Source organism: Chlamydotis macqueenii, chromosome 15 (assembly GCF_036417535.1).
Source record: "Chlamydotis macqueenii isolate bChlMac1 chromosome 15, bChlMac1.mat, whole genome shotgun sequence".
Classification (NCBI taxonomy): domain Eukaryota; kingdom Metazoa; phylum Chordata; class Aves; order Otidiformes; family Otididae; genus Chlamydotis; species Chlamydotis macqueenii.
In genome coordinates this window covers 4,518,709-4,536,040 of record NC_141570.1, presented here as the reverse complement: position 1 = coordinate 4,536,040, position 17,332 = coordinate 4,518,709, and the positions used below count along the sequence as shown (strand labels likewise).

The following is a 17,332-nucleotide window of genomic DNA, read 5'->3' as shown; positions in this document are numbered from 1 at the left end:
TGATTTCAGGGTATCAGATTGCCTACCGTCTGGCCAGCAGCAGCCCCAACAAGTTCACGACGGTGGAGGTTGGCTCAACAGTCAGGCAGTTTACTGCTACAGATCTCACCCCTGAGTCAGCGTACATCTTTCGGACATCTGCCAAGACCAGGCAGGGCTGGGGGGAGCCTCTGGAAGCCACAGTGATCACAACAGAAAAAAGAGGTAATGCTTGCAGCCACAGGTTGAGGTACTTTCTGTTACATGCCTTGGAGCCTGTGCTGCACTTAGGGGAATTTTAATAACAGGCTACAGCCTGCACACCTCCTCCTCTCACCCCATAAACTTGCCCCAAACCATAGCAACATCATGATTTGAGAAACCTGGTGAGCAAGACAGACTTTTATGAGACACAGTTCTTCTAACCTGCCGGGCTGTTGGAGATTGATTTTTCCATCAGCTGCTATATTGGCCATATGCAGCCTCCTTTTGCAGTCAGATCTTTTTTTTCAGCTCTCTCATTTTCTAGAAAGATTGCAATCTTAAGAAAGTAAGTGATGGATGAATTATATTGATTAAGGAGCACAAAATGAGAGGCAGTGATGTTGCAGCATTTCTCCACGACTTCTCCATTGTACCTCAGGCCTGACCTAATGTGTTAGTAATTACTCTGGCCTTTCACTGCCCAGCACTTGAGCAGAGTGTTTGCATCTGGATTGCCCAGAATTTTTCTGCTTCTTGCATCAGCCATAAAATGGTTATTCGCATTCTGATTCTCCAATCAAATTCTATTCTGTAGGGAACCTACCTGAAGAAAGCAGGAGTTGCATGTGTATAAATGAAACCAGATGCTAAGATACCAAACATACAAAAATGTGACAGACATGTAAGGTTTACAGAATCTGCTCTGCACCCTTGCTTGTTTCTTATCCTTTGGGTCAAGTAACTGCTTGATTCTCCAGTTTTAGAACAGACCTCTAGAGCTGCCAGTTAGAAAAGTTGTGTTTTCTACTTGTACATGATTTTTTTTTTTTTAAATTCAGAGCTAAAAGAGAATACATTGGTAGAGAACAGGAGTGTAGGTTTTCCTCTGACCTTGTACCGTATGCCATGTTCCACTGCAAAGCAGATATCTGATCTCTTGGGGTGGCACAGTCAAAACTAGCCAGGGTAACTTAACCAGCATCACCCTTGTGCATCACTGGATTTTGTGCCATGTGCCACTCTGGCCCATTGTGCCGTCTGGATATCAATTTTTAAGAAAACTTCTCCCTCAGAAATTAGAAGTGTTTATAAAAATCACAGTTCAGAGAGAAGCACACTCCAGCAGGTAACTAGGGCAGAACCTCCACAGACATATTTCAGCTATTGTTAGCACTTTTGCACGTGCTTGACTGCCTGCTGTTGCACTGTAACACAACCCATTCTATTTACTTTTAGTTCTTAACATGTACCCGCTAAGCAATCTCTTGTTTCAAGTCCTTTCTACACCTTGCAAATCATTTGGTGCAAGAGTAAGGATTTCCCCTGTTATTTGCCCACAATGTCTCTCTTCTTATTTTTCTACAACACCTTTAAGAAGAGAGAACGTTTGCCAGATGTTCAACCACCAGCAGCAAGGACCTGTGGGATGCATTTCCACTACTTCTGGCCTGTCTGGTTGGTATTAAAATTCTCGCTGGCACAGCTTTCCAGGTCATGTGCAGTCTTCCTAGTGTATAACAGTGCAGTCCTCAGGGACAGCACCTCTAGCACTGTATTAGGAAACTTCAAGTGCCTCTGCTAAAGATACTGTCCATCAAAGAGATTTATCAGCTCAAGTTTTCTTCCACTCCTGTCTGATTGCTGTCAAAGTGGAAGTTTAAAGTCCAACCTGTGGAAGTTTCAAAAAAAAAAAAAAAAAACCCACCATGCCCGATAAAGTGAATACTCAAAGCTGGGAGCCTCTCCTTTTCAATAAAATGTGCTCAGATTTCCCAGCTGGTGCACAAGCTGTTGCTGGCTACACAATAGCTCAAGGCAGAACTCCCAGCTCCGCTGCGGGAACACTGATCCCTCGTTGCTATCAATGCTTTAGGGTTATCTTGAATAGGCAAGTCGTAGTATAAAACGAACCCTTTCTTTTTTTGATGGATGACTCTACTGTGTCTCTGTGCGTGCTCTTGAACCGAGTCCCAAGGCACTGAGAGTTAACTGAAGTGATCCCGTATGTAACGTGTAGAGAGAAAAATGTGTAATCTCCCATCAGCAAGATTGATATGAGGAGATGATAAAGAAATCTATCCAGGGCAGCTATTCTGCTAACAAGTAAATAAACAAAGAAACCTAAAACTGGTATGCATGACAATAAGTATTCTAGAGTGGAGAAGTATTTAATGCATTTAACAACCTTGTAGTCCTTGATACTAAGGCAGGCAGGCAGGCACAAAAATTCCCTTGAAAATTAGCAAAACTGGTCACTCTTGTCCTTCTAAGTCTGTTGGATAATCACAATATAAATCTTTACATTTTACAATGCCACCTGTGATTTACAGATCCCAAGTTGTATTGTAGCTGTATTCTGCAGAGGCTCTTCTGTAATGCTTGGAATCTGCACAGTGGTATGATACCCTTCAGAATACTTAACACCAGCAATCAGGGCAGAACTGAGTCAAAAGACGTAAATGTAGCAAGAAATTAAAAGGAGTCCACTGAGTCATATGGCCTGGCCTTTCATTCCTCCACAAACATTCACCTCAGCATTCGCTTGTGGCTAAACTCCCACAAATAAACTCTTTGTGCTAGTGGTTTTGTACCAACAGTCAGGACGTGTATCTTGCAACACAGGAGATTTTAAGATCTCCCGTTAGCAGCAGAAGGCAACTCAATCATGTAAGACTGACTGCAAGATCTGACCTGCCCAAAACTGCTGACTGGTTAAAGATCATCAGCAGAGAGTATCAAATCCCCGCACGCCACTTGCTTCCTCTGATAAAATAACCCTGAATACCTGTCTCAGCCCGTCAGTGTAAGGCATTGACCTTTTGCATTGCACTCCGGCTCGCAGGCTCCTGGCACCGAGGGCTTCCTACAGCTTGATAGCTTACAAATCTTTGGGCACTGATGTCAGCAAGAGCACACTGTAGAGAAATCCCAAAACATCGAGGAAATGGTTTTACAGGATGGCAGGGAAATGGAGTGCTCGCCATGCAGAGCTGCGAGGAAGCAGGCACGCAGAGGTGTGTTTATGGAAACAAGTGCTGATGAAGTTGAATCGAATTGCTTCTCAAAAGCGAGTTGCTGTGGTGTCTCCAATCAATTTCTGCTTTATTACATGCCACACATTTTAATCACAATCAATAATCTTCATGATAAACAATTAAACAATTATTCCTCACTCTATAGAGTTTCTCTATTGAAATCAATGGAGTGTGGAGACACAGTGATGGGAGAGGAGATCTATACTGAAACAGTTGGGGACTGGCATGCTTACACCTGCATTACCGTTCCCTGCCTCGTCTAAAAGGCGTACAGTTGATTACTCTGGAGAGATCTCCCCCAGCCTTGCCACTGGCTGGTTTGACTTTGCAGGTTCAAGGTGAGTGGGTATGAAGGGAAGGATCAGGGAGGCCTGGAAGCAAACTGCAGCAGGTACTCCAGCCCCAGCTTGAGTACCAGGAGCTGCTGATGGCTCCTGGTTGCCTGCCAGAGAGAGCTGGTGCGGGAATTCAGTATCAACTGTAAGTCGTGCGCTTGAACCCTGCTACAGAACCAGCCTGTTCCAGCTCATCCCTTCCTGGTGGAAGCGGATGCTGTGTAGCGCAGAGAGAATGTAGTCCCATGGCACCAAGAAGTAAGCACAGGTTAAAAAGTGAATGAATTTACAGGCAGCTTCTCTCAAAAGAGCAATTGCAACTGGAAGCACAGCTGAGTTTCATTCAAGGTTTGCTTGGCTGCTGGTCCTAGTGATTCTTCCTTCACCTGCCAGCCTGAGACCCCCCAAGCTTTGAGGTCTGTTGCTAGGAAAGTGTATATTCAATGGTGACCTTTTATGCAGGGAGATAAGACCCGGTTTTACTGCCCTTCTTTACAGCAGAAGGTTAAGAAATGGGATGGCTTGTATACCTCATGTGGCAAATCCCAAAGTTCAATCTCGTGTGGCATTACCACTATGAAAATCCAATCAGGCTGTCACATTTTATGTTATTTTAATTGCAGATCGGCCAGCACCTCCCAGACAGCTGATGACGCCCCAGAGTGACGTGTCGTCACGGAGTCTGCTGTTGAAGTGGGTCCCTGGAAGTGACGGATCTTCACCAATACGATATTTTACAGTACAAGTGCGAGAACTGCCAAACGGAGACTGGCAAACCTATTCCTCTTCCATCAGCCACGAGGCAAGATCCTGTGTTATTGAAAGGTACCATATGATCCCAGGTTAGCATAGAAATTCCCACACTTTCCACCTCCAACAGTTAGGAAGCCGAAGGAAGCATCACTCAGCTTCACGGTCTTTTAGGGGGAGAGAGGTTAAGTGAGGTCGCTGCTCCCATTTTAGAGGTGGTGTTATGAACAGCAGTTGAAAGATTTGCTGAAGGTCATGCAATAAATCTAATTAAAGTTGGATTGCAATGCATCTTTTTGAAGCCCTTCCTGAAAGCTCAGCACGGTAGGTAATGCTACTCAGGCTAAACCCTATGTAGCTACACAGTGCTCTGTAAAATACAACTAGTTAAAAATTCTTTCAGTAGTGACTGATGTTAAAATCCACTCTCAATGCTGCATTGCAATTATCTCTCTACAAGCTGTTCCAGATGAAATGGGAACCATTTTTATCTGTATTTTCCATACTGAAGTTTATAGATAGCATCAGAATGTTTAAACTTTGCTATCCAGGCTTCATTATATCCTCAGCGATGCTGTTGTAATTAAAGTCCTTGTAACATCTGCGAAAGCAATTGAATGGCTATGAGAAGGTACTTGTTTTGCTGTCCATGTCCTCTATTGACCAGCTAGTACAAATCAGATTATTTCTCAAAGGCTTTGAGCTTTTGGAGAATCAAGTATTCAAAGCATCCAGATACAGATTTTTCAGATCTGTTGTTGAAAACATCAGTGGCTGTGGTATAGGGCAACTCACTGGTCATGGGCCAGAAGGTACAGATACATTGCTATTCTTTTGTCTAATTGTGCAGAAAAAAAAGAAAATTTTACCATTATAGGTACAAATAGGTACCTGATTCATTGACCTTGGAGGTGTTATACCCGCTCTGAATTATACCCAGTGTCTTTCCAGTCAAAACCTGTAAAATCAAGGAAACCAACTATGTTGTTTAGACTTGACATTGGCATTACTGAAAACAAAAGATCAAGAAAGATGCTTCAAATTATTCAAGTTGCTGTAGGTAAGTATTAGTGTCCTAATAAGGTAGAACTACTGAAAAGATTTTTTTCTCCTCCTTGCGAAAGGCATTTCCCTGTGGAAGTCCGGAAGAGTAGTACATATGTGCTGCCCATCGGAATGTTTTATCCCTTGATGCTTAATCATTCCTTACAAGTACCTTTACTTGGGTTTGTAGTCAGTGTTACATCTGCCAGCTGATGGCTAGACACTACCAATTAATTAGCTAAATCCCCCATAACGTACAGCTCTACGTTTCCAGCCTCTGCATGTGACTCAGAAGGCAGCCTCCCCCACACCTTTCCCTGCCAAGCCAAGACAGAAGAATCTTTGCAAACGTTATGTCAGCTGGAAATCACTCTTTGCATATCTTAAAACACTGCTCAGATAAAAGAGCTGCAGGGAACCTCTTGTTACTGGCTTTATTAAATAATCCAGGTAATAGCATTAATTTGAAATTCAGTAGGGATAAAACGCACTGATCAAACCCTATGGTTTGGAGGATTAGTCGGAAGGCTGGTGATCTGAATTCCAGTGCCTGCTGCGCTCCGGCCAACCCTGGGCACGTCACCTGCCTCCTCTCTACCTGTCATCCCTATCCTCGCGGTGAGGATGAGCTGACCCGTGGACCAGTTTTGAGGCAGTCTCAGGCAAAGCTCACATCTTGTCCTTTCCAACAAGCCCCAGTCGCAGGCTGCTCTGTGAACTGCAACTTCACGGCTGTTTTCTGGAGCCTGGTTCAGCTGCGAATACGTGTGTGTTTTCAGGAACCTCAGGCCAGTGGAAATCTGAAATGCTGCTGATGGCAGCAGGGGTGCAAACACCCCCATGTCGTGAGGAAGCTGAGGGAGGCTGCAAAGAAAAGGCGATGTGGAGAAGAGGCAAACTGCTCAATGACTTTGGTTGCCAGGTTCTCTGTAGAGAGTTGTTCTGAGGCAAGCCGTGGTGATGCAGGGAGATTTTGTCCCTCAGCCTTATTTTTTACATTCCACAGTTTGAACCCGTTCACCTCTTACAAACTGCGAGTGAAAGCAACCAACGATATCGGAGACAGCGACTTCAGTGCGGAGACCGACGCAATCACAACTCTGCAGGACGGTAAGCGAGGAGGAGAGGCATGCTGGGGGTATCGCTGTGGGATGGGCGCTCCCCAGTGCTCCCAGGTTTGCTGGACCCGCTGCAATGTGCTTTCCACTGGGACGGTGGAGTGAAAATTTAACAGCCAATGCAGTTTTGTTCAGAGGAGATTGATACAGGTAGTAATGAGATGTGGCTGAATTAATAACAGGCAGCCTTAAGTGTCCTGCTGTGCCCTCTGATAATGAATCATACTTTCAGAAGTCTCAAAATGGAATTAAACTCCGTTTGATTGGCTTCCAAACTCTGCACTAACCATTATCTTTGCAGAAATTGAATAATTTACAAGAGGTCATTAAAAATAAATGTAGAATCATGCATACATTTGAAGAAGTTTCTTCAATTGTTTTCACTCACAAGCCACATCAGTCTGCAATATGGCAAAATTGCTGAGGTATAAGTAAGAAAGAGTATGAAGCTCCTGGAAACATGAGCATTTAATCCTGCAGATCAGGGCTAATAAACTGTGAATGACATTGACAAGGCTTTTATTTTTAGCCTTAAAGATTAGCTTCTAATTCCTTGATTGTATAAAGTCAATGCCTGAATGCAGAAGTAGCTCTGATGTCTTGAATGGAGAAAGGAACTCTGCAAAGTATGGAAAAGCATCAGTTTTACCCTTAGGCTGGGAAATGGGGTAATACTGGAAAATATATATATATATAGTGCTAGAAATTAGCCAGTATTTAATACAGTGCAAGGAATGACTAGTTAAATATGGCATTGAGATACAAAAATAGGAAACAGTTTTGCAAAGGAATGTTTAAAGAATGTGATCTTGAAATCTGAAAACCAGAGGTCAGAACTCAGGAATATCCTAAGTTAAACAAAAACCCATCTAATATTTTTTAACAAAAAAATGTGCCTACCAGCCTCCTAAAGACATTCTGACTCTCCACCTTCCTGAACGACAGCTGCCCCATCAGTGCAGGCTGTAACTGGTACTAATGAGGCAGCACTGACTCACTGTTTCGGAATTTAAAATTTTATTTCCAGTTCTCTTTGAACTTATCTACAGTGAATCTGGAGCTGGGCTTGGCCTCCTCACAATACAGTGGGAAAACACTGTGAAAGCTTCTCACCTCCTTAACAAACTGAACATTTATTCTGCTGAGCAAACCTGGTGCTGCCACCAGAGCATTGCACTGCGGAGGGCTGTCAGCTCCTGATAAGCCTTCCCTCCTCCGTATTTCACCTGCTATCATGTGTGTGTGTGCGCACCATGGGGACAGAAATGGGTTAACCACTGGTAAATCAAGCTGTTCTAACTGAAGTAGTCTATGACTATGTGACATAGACTCCTAAAACCAAGGTGGGCTCACCTTAACTGTGGCAAAAACATCATGGAAAATTTGGGAGCGGTTTGCTCACACTTCCAAGCACGCACGCAGCGGGTTTAAGTTCTTTTCAAATGTGTATCCAGTTTTTTGTGAGCGGCTGGCGCGCTTCAGCTTCCTCCAGGTTTATGCCCTCAGCTTTTCTCTGATTCCTGCTCAAGTTGCCAAGGCCACAGGTGGAGCAAGGGATGTAAGAGAAGTGCCTGGCTTTTGCCTGGATTGCGGTATTCACATCCACCACATTGCTTTTGAGACTTGCCACGTAGCAGCTGGGATAGAAGATTTTCTTCAGCATCAAAGAAAGAAAATCTGATGAATAAAAGCTGCCTGTTTTCCACCCTGTTGCTATAACTGCTTTGATTACCTTTATTTCTTGTTTAGTTCCAGGTGAACCACCCAGTTCTGTGTTAGTGACTCCCCACACGACTTCATCTGTCCTTGTGCAGTGGCAGGTAGGTAAAATACAAAATGTTGATGTTTCTCAAACAATTTTTTCCTTGCTTTGACTTGTTGACATTAATGGTACATTGCAAGGGATGTTTTCCTGAGCTGGAAGTATTGCAGTAAAGTTGAAGGACTGCAGCTACTTCCTTATTTTCCTGATCTAGGCATATATTTTAGTAATGCATGGAAGTGTCTGGCAGTTGCTTTTACTCTGTGCCCCAAGAGGGAAAGCTTGGGAGGTAAAGGAGTTTCTGTAGCGATGCCAGAGATCATTACTTGTACAGATTCTCCCATCCTTTTATTGATGTCGATAGATGTGCATCTTTACATTGAAACATTCAACGGAGTGCAGCACTGGTAAGGATCAGGTAATCAAAAGCTCACCTTCGTTTGCATCGCGTACTGCCTCCTTCAGCTGCTGAAATAATCAGAAGCGTACGCCGTGCCTGAGATCTAGCTTGTACCTTTGAGGAACTCCACGTGCCCTTTTGGCTCTTTGAGTGCTAAAAATTGCAATTTCTTCAGAGAATAGAAAGGAAGTTTGAGCTCTCCGTAATATCTCTGAGTTGGATGTGAAAGCATTCATGCCAAGTCTGCGTTTTCTATAGGCATTTCGTCTTCCTGCCTTTATCTTTCAATACTGGCCTCCTGGGAGACGCTGGAACATTTTGTGACCCAGTGCCTGAGGCTTCTTTTTGCAGAGTGAGCATTAATAGAGGGAACCCAGTGGGGTACTGGACGTTGTCCATAACCTATCCTGGAAAGCCTCTGCCCATCCCACTCCTGAAACAATATCCCACACATATAATAAGGATAACTTTGGACAGATTGCATTATGGTGAAAAATGTACATACGCCTTTACAGTACAGATGGGGCTCCTTGCATTTTTGGAAAAAAATATATTTATGAGAGTCTGTTTACTGCTATGCAGCAGCACTTTAAAAATACGCCTGGCTGTACTGCTGGGTTGCTGGCCCAAGTTCACGTAGCATAATACTAAGCAACATCATTGCTTACAGCATGTTGAACAAATAGAAGACATGTTGAACAGTTTTACCAAAGGAATTATGGAGATACGTGAATCTACTGCCCCACCTACAAATAAAGCCCATGGTGAAGGAGAAATGGTAGACAAGGAGGACGTGAGGCATGATGTACTGTGGAAGTAAACATTCTCCCAATTGACTGATTATTGGTGTGTAGTTAACGTGAAATAGGTGGTTGTTTAGGTAATTGGATGCTTTTTATTTCATGAAAATGAAATGAGGTTGTTGTGCTGGAGCCATCTCAAGGGAGTTGTGGGCGATTATATGTTGTTACTACATGTATATTAATAGGCCCTGGTAATTCAGCCGTACTATATTTTTTCAAATAAACAAAAATCTTCAAGTCCCACAATAGCCTCCAATTAAGAGGAAGTTTCACAGCAGTGTCTAAGAAATAATGTAAACGGAAAACAGTGGTCAAGCTAAATGGGAAAGTGGATTTCCAAGCAAAGTTAAATTTTTAACTTGGAGCTGTGTTAATAATTCACAAAACAAACTCTAGATGCACTATCTGTGCTTTCAGCTGCTTGATCCAATCAGTCCATTATTTTTAAATTTAAAGTGGGAAGAAAATAAGTAATTTCCATTGAGGTCTGTTGTATCAATAATGCAAGGTTATTTCAAATGTTCTGGAGGATGGTACAGTTAACAATCAGGATCATGCACTGTTCTGCTTCTGACTTAGAGATAACAGTTATTCAGACTTACATCTTAGTCTTTTTTTTTTTTATTTTATTTTTAAACAGCACAAAAGTATTTCTCTTCCTTCTGTGCAACACTAGGGGCTGCCACTCATAATCATTTTACCTGTTTCAACACATCCCTCGGGCCTCCCTACAAAATCCTAAATAATCCATTACATCAAAAGCAGAGTTTTGTCCAGGAAAGACAGATAGGAAGGGGAAGACCTGACCTTTCAGCAGAGTACCCTTTTCAGGAAAGAATCATCATTTCCATGGCAAGGAGAAAGACGGATTTCAAGCCATTTATTTTCTGAGCTTTCCTGTCCTAAATATAAAGGAAGGAAAAAATGGAAAATCGCATGAAAGCGTACAAAAACAATGCTTGCAATCAACAAGTCAGATATCCTTCTAGATAAGAATTAACTGAGATACAAATCCATGTAATGTTCACGGTGTTTTTTTTCATTGCGTGAAGTTTATTTCCATACCGGACAGGCTTTGTTTTCTTGCAACCTCTCTCTTCCCTTGTGGTGATGCCCTCAAGATGTATCTTGGCCGGACAGTGCCTCCCTTCACCCTGCCTATGGAGAAGCCGGTCCCCATGCTTTGCATTGTGCCAGGACAGAGGGAGGCAAGGACACCGCCGTGCTGCGGAGCCCTTCTCTGCAAGGGCATCATCCAACTTCAGCATAATAGAGAAAACAAAAGAGGCAAGTCAAGAAGACTGGAAAATAAAAAAATAAGATTATGACAGATATACTAGTAATTGCCAGTAAACCATATCTCATCTTCCTCGCCTTGCAGAGGAGACGGTTTCAGCTGGTCCATGAACAACCGTGTCACCAGGCAGCCCTGCAGAAGACTGTCGCTTTGTTTGGTCTCTGCTCAATTCCTTGAACAAGGGGCTCAGCCTGAGACTGGGAAAGGCTGTTGTGCAAGAGGTTGATTTATTTGCGTTCTAAAATGAAGTCTGAGAGGGAGTAAGATTGCCCTTTTTAAAATACCTTACGGGAGTAAACACCCCATAGGGAGAAGAACAATTTAACCCAAAAGGCAGTGTTAGCACAGGAACAAACAGTTATAAACTAGCTATGAATTATTCAGTTTAGAAATTAAATGAAGATTTCTAACCGCCCAAGTAGTGAGGCTTGGAACAGCTTTCCAGTAGGAATACTGGGAAGCAGAAAAATTAGCTTGTTTTCTGGTGGAGCTTGCTCTGTTTGTGAGAAGGACTTTAAGAAGCTGGGTTCTGCAGTCTGAAGGGCCTAGTTCTGATGATTCCTGAGGTCCCTCACAATCCCGTGTTCCTAGATCCTTCTGTAAGGCAGATGCTAAACAACAGTGAAAGGCGGACAGACCTTCTCCAAAGGATGGAGAGCTGTAATGAGCATGAATGTAATGATGAATGAGGTTCTCCAACCATGCAGAACAAATACAGCAAGGTCTTGGGACTATGTGGGTTGCTTTCAGCAGACTCTGGGTAGGACAACTGCAAAAGAAGCAGGCTGCTTGCAGGAGCACCTTCTGCAGCTTTCTTATACTCTGGTTCCACATACCTTTCTTTTTTTGCTTCCATAAACTACAATCTTCCTAGCTAATTCCGTCAGCCCTCACCCAAAGCAAAGTCCTTTACACTGAGGCAGGACAGCCCTCTCTCTCTTCTTGCCATCATAATGAAGTAATGGAAAATTCTTGTCATTTCTGGAAGTGGAATATTAGTTTATTACCAAATATCTTCCTCCTTTTCTTGTAAAAATATTCTTACTTTCTTCATTAAAATTACATGTGGCGTTACCTTCTATTGTGACAGTGTTTCACACCAGTGGTTGATTTTTGCACAAAGGACAGACGATTTTCTTTGGTAAAGTTCTAAAGACTGCTAGGGATCTTCCTGGATTAAAGGCGAGATCATCATTAAAATCCTTTTCTTTTATACTTTCAGCCCCTTAAATTTCAGTACAAGAATCTTTAGAAGATAAATGGCTCAGGGGCGTCTTTTCTTCTCTGCAGTTCTTAGCCTGTATTAGACTCATGAAAGTAATTTATTTTCCCTTATTTAAGCAGCCATTCGGACAAGAATCTCCTTTTCAGTGTGCTGGCTGTGTGTCTGTGTCCTAAGGGAGATGTGAGGGGCTGCTGAAGAATCCTTGCTGAGGCACAATGTCTTTGAGCATCTTCCAGCGTGTTACAGAAGGAAAAAAACCTCGTATTTGAGCCGGCCCAACGGCCATACCCCCCGTACTGCTACAGGCTGTTACAAGGAGACCTGGGTTTGCCTATGGGACTGGACCTGTGCAACACACCAAGTCCATCGTACCGTGACTGCTCTCTAAATGCCTCTCTGAGGCTGTTAGACCTGTTTTCTTCTTCCTAATTAAAGCCAGAATATGCCAGTGCTTTGTATTTTCTCATCAATCTTTCAGTAAAATGATGCCAAATGAAGAATGATCTATGAACTTGTCCCCAAGGAAAATAGCCGCTAAAGAAATTCTGTCTCTGACAAAATAATTTGTTTATTTTCATCTCAGAAGAAATAAAATCCTGGTTTGCTTATGCCACTGTTGGTGGCCAGCAATGTGCATTTTCAGGGACATGTTTGTTTATCACATGCGAGTTTCTGTGGACCAAGAAGGAGAGGAGCTTAACCCTTAGTGTAGTGCATCAGGTGTCAGATTTTAAGTAAAGAGCCTTTTGTAATTGCCACAGCTGAGCGAAATCATAAAAGTTGCCTTCAACTTGCGTTTTTCAAATTTCAGTACTTTTGACCCTATATATTATTAATGGCTATTTTCACCAGAGTGTGAAATAGTGGTGAAATAGGGTGTAAGCCACTGCCTACTGTGACGGATGTTTGTAGCGACACACATCTTAACAATCCTGTTCTTTGTGCCAATGTTTTTCAGCCACCCAAAGCCGAGAGTCTCAACGGCTTGCTGCTGGGATACCGGATCTACTATCGCGAGCTGGATTACGACACCGGATCTGGAACAGAATCCAAAACTATCCAGAACCCCTCAGCTTTAAGAGCAGAGCTCACACGTAAGCCTGTGTTTTGGACTCTATAATATCCCAGAATGGTAATCCGTCATTATACCAGACACTGCGTGCTTTCTTGCCCCATGGAAATAACTCACAATTGTGTCTGAGTGCTGGGGATAATTTAGCTTTTACACAATCAGGGTGAAGATGCTGAACAATGCTAATAACTCTGATCAGCATCGCTTGTAATGGTACGCTCTAATCTACGCCAGCATGCTTGAATTGATGTTCTGTCCCCTGTGTATCTTCTGATTTCCTGCTTTCTGCTACCTTCATTTCATGATTACGTTCCACCATCAGACAAAAAAGAGAGGCACTTCATTTTCCTCAGCTGGGAACCTTTTTCTTTCTTCCTATTTTTTAACAGTTTTTGTAATTGACATTTTGTTTTTCTTTTTACAGTATAAGAAAACAACTGAGGAGAAATTTTAAACAGAATTTTTACAATTTCATAATGCTTGTCCCAATTTTGGAAGAAAATAGCAAAAATGAGCAAGAATTTTAAGGTGCACGCTTGCTGTGTTAGTCACCGGGGGTTTTGGCTCACATGGAAAGAAGATCGAGAGGGAGAGGAATAATAGAAAAATGAGAAGGATTTTTAGAGAAAGGCTAGAAAGGAAATCAGAGGGAAGAATAAGCAGAATAAGATGATGGGAGGCAAAGATGTGAACACTCAGTAGCCTGACAGATATGGTCCAGTAATGAGACCTGCTCACGGAGGGACCAGCATTTGTCCTGTTTGATGTCAGTGGAATATTCAGAATAAGATAATACTCACTCGAAGAGCAGCAAAATACGCTTCAGTGAGACTATTTTAATATCTTAAATTGTCTTCCGTGTTTTCCTGAACTCATAAAAGTGGTTTCTACGAAAGCAAGTGATTTTTATGGGAGTGTGGGAAAAGTGGATGTTTTAAATATGACATAAGCACCTAACTCTGACCTCATCGGTGCTGAATGAGAGTTCTCAGACTGTGCAGAGTTTTAACTAGGATGGTGTAGAGATGTAAAGCTCCTATAGGTGTAGGTGTACATAAGACTTTCTTCTGCAGGTAAAAGCTGAATGAATGACTATGTATATTATATTGAAATAATGACTTTGGATGCTCTCTAGTCTCACAAGCCAGGGAGCCTCTGAAACCTCCTAGTTTTCTCTTCCTTCTTCTTGCTTGGCCCTGCAGCTATATTCCCAATAGCTGTATAGTAGGAAAAAACGTGTTGTGCCTCTCCAGGGAGTCAAGAGAGAGAGAAAGGGGTGGAAACAAGTGTATTTTAAGAGAAATTTCCCTCTTTCTCCTCATATGGCAATTCTCACCTCAGTACACCTCTGTTCCTCCCTGACCTGTGGTTCTGCACAGCTTAGCATATTATTACAATTTGCTCACAGCAGGAATATTGTATTCTGTAAGTGAAACTGTGGGAAATCAAGCACACGTTTAAAAAGCAGGTCCTTTCCTATTTTAAGTGTTCCCTCTTTGTGGCCTGTGTTCCACGTCTTTACCCTGCAGCTCTTCAGGTTTCAAATTTTGCATGTTGAGAAATAAGGATGTAATACAGTGTCGAGAGATTCCCCCCTAGAAATTGTTTCGTTTTTATTCATTTGTTCTATTTAATCTAGGAGTCAGAACATTTCTGTGTTGTATATTTGTGAGATCCTCTGTTTGAGGAGGAAATGAAAAGGGCCCGTGTGAGTGAGATGCTTTTGATGCGTTACAAGAGAGCGATGTGATTTTATTGCCCTTCAAGGTATAGTCCTACAGCTCAAACTGTGTATGTGTGTGCTGCATCATTTGCCTCTGTCTCTGCTGTACATCATTTGCAGTAACTATTTCCTTGCACTGTAACAAGCTTTCTGCTTTGCTTACCCTGAATAGCCCAAAGCAGCTTCAAGACAGTGAACAGCAGCTCTGCATTAACGACGTATGAATTAACACGTAAGTGCACATTGCCTTTAGATGAGACTTTGTAATGGTTCAAGATACACTACAGGCAAACTCCTATGGCTCTCCTCAGTGGATCTAGCAGAAATCAACACAGATTAGTGATTCTGCTTTCTTGAGTTTCTTTTTCTTTAAGCCTTTGCTTTCCCCACATCAAGAGACGTTGACGATGCAAGTAGGTAGTTGTTGTGAAAATGTGGCTGCTGGGAAGGTGAAATATTATCGCCTGTAACAATCCAGTGTTGCTGATGCTAAATGAATTTTGATTCACTTGCCACATATTTTGCAGTCTGTCTGAGGTTAGCTGTATCACATCATTAGGGCCATGATTCAAGCATTGCCATGCTCGGGCACTCCATGGAGTAGGAGGCCAGTTTAGAGAGGGCCCAATGAATTTATGTGCATCTCCAGAGGTGTTTTCAATTGGAAATGAATAAAATAGCATTCGACAGAGTTAAAAGGCAAGTTGCTTTGTGGTGATGATGGTTCACTAGATAGGTTTTGCCCAGGGCTTTTGAGTCACAGATTGTGACGGGCTAAAAAAAAAAAAAAAAAATGAAGCCCTATCCCCACTGAAACTTGCATGCGTGAACTCTCATGTGTTCCATTTTCTTCTACATCCAGTTAACACTAAGATCTCCCTTGTGGTTTTTCACAGCAGCAATTAAAGTTTCCTTGTACAAGCTGCCCAGTACTACATCCTATATAACTTAGTATTTTTTATTTGTTTATGAACTTAGCATCATTATCGCTGATTTCCTTGCTACATGTTTTGTAGCTCATCTGAGATCAGTGGTGTCACATCAAAAAGTCAGTGATGTATCGGATATTATTTACAGTATGCCTGAGACTGGGGAGTGATGCTGGACTCTGAGTCAGATATAGGGGCACAACACTTGCGAACACTTCCATGAGGCAGAAATTAGATGAACCTGTCCGATTAGGGTTATTGAACCTTACCAATCTGACAGCATACTGTCAGTCACAGAGTTAAGAGTACTGTGTGATTCATAGATAGCAGAGAAAATTACTGGCAAAGGGAGAAATTTGGACCTCCGGCCATGCATGTCTTAATCAATTCAATGCTCATTTAAATACGGCGATTTATATTATTGATAGCTCTCTTACTCTAATTTCACTGTTAAATATTTTAGATGATAAATATTTGTGGAAGGATTAATTCTTCCACCCTGAATGTCTGAAATGAAACTATTCAGGCGCTGCCTCCCCTAATGACATTGACATGATTCTGCTCCACCCTTGTTTGCATCTGCTAATTACCCTCATGCAATTGGGTTTTCTAGGTTTTTTTTCACACTGCCCTTGCTCTCCCACCTCATCTTTCAGAGTAGTTTCTGTATATCAGCAAAGAAATTGGTTGCCTGGTAGCCAGGAGTCCAGACTTTGAGTTCTCCTTTCCCTTTGTGATTGATGTCCAGGCTGTGGTCACTTTGAAGAAGAGACCCCCAAGCAGTACTGGAACAGGACTCCAGATTCCTCGCTGCAGATCGTCAGCGCTCTGCTCCAGCAGTGACGTTGCTGAGCAGTGCAGTTGCTAAATGATTCCCTAGATGAAAGTCCCTAGGATTAGGCAAAGGCTTGAGGCCATGTTCTTTCCTACCAGTAGAGATCAAAAGGAGCCCATATGTTGAACATTCAAAGCAAAGTCTTGCCTTTTTCTGTCAGTAAGAGTGATGCAGAGATGTTCCTCTAGCTAGTTACCCATCAGGAATTGTTCCTCTTGCTGGAGCAACACTGTGAGGAAACACTGGAAAATCCTGCCATTTCATTGCAAAGATCTTTCATAATTATGCAAATCCTGCTCTGATGTGTGAATTAAGGAAGGATGGAAGTAGACATTGCACTACTGTAGGGTTCTAATGCTGTGTTTTGTGAGAGAGATGTCTGGTGATAAAGAGGTGATGGAGTTTAAAAAATATCTATAATATAGTATAAATAATTATATGTAACATAATATTTTACTTTTTCAGAGTTGAAGAAATACAAGAGATATGAAGTGTTAATGACAGCATACAATGTAATTGGTGAAAGCCCTACCAGCACACCAGTGGAAGTCTTTGTGGGTGAAGCCGGTAGGTAAAAGGAAAATTAGCTTGGTTTTCTTTTTTTTTTTAACTACTGACATGTTTTAGTATTCTCTTGATAATATTTAATATTTGTCCAGGAAAGGGATGATTTGAAAGATTCCCCAGTCACGATCGCTAACAGTTTTTGGTAGCGTCCTCTCCTGGAATAGGTTGGCGCTGACAGTTTCTTGCCATTTCAAAGCCAGTTGGTCTACATGAATAAGGGGAGAAAGGGCATTTGAAAGAAAGAAGAGAAAATA

The 17,332-nt window shown here is 42.3% G+C and overlaps 1 protein-coding gene across 1 annotated transcript in view; it reads left to right on the top strand.

The window, feature by feature from the left end:
- Positions 1 to 17,332, top strand: part of SDK1 (sidekick cell adhesion molecule 1) — a 408,452-nt gene that overhangs the window by 340,568 nt on the left and 50,552 nt on the right. Inside the window, exons 29-34 of the mRNA XM_086759378.1 lie at positions 10 to 204; positions 4,177 to 4,378; positions 6,354 to 6,457; positions 8,215 to 8,285; positions 12,911 to 13,046; positions 16,977 to 17,078. Of these exons, the coding sequence (XP_086615504.1) occupies positions 10 to 204; positions 4,177 to 4,378; positions 6,354 to 6,457; positions 8,215 to 8,285; positions 12,911 to 13,046; positions 16,977 to 17,078 (810 nt within the window). The remainder of the gene's footprint in view (positions 1 to 9; positions 205 to 4,176; positions 4,379 to 6,353; positions 6,458 to 8,214; positions 8,286 to 12,910; positions 13,047 to 16,976; positions 17,079 to 17,332) is intronic.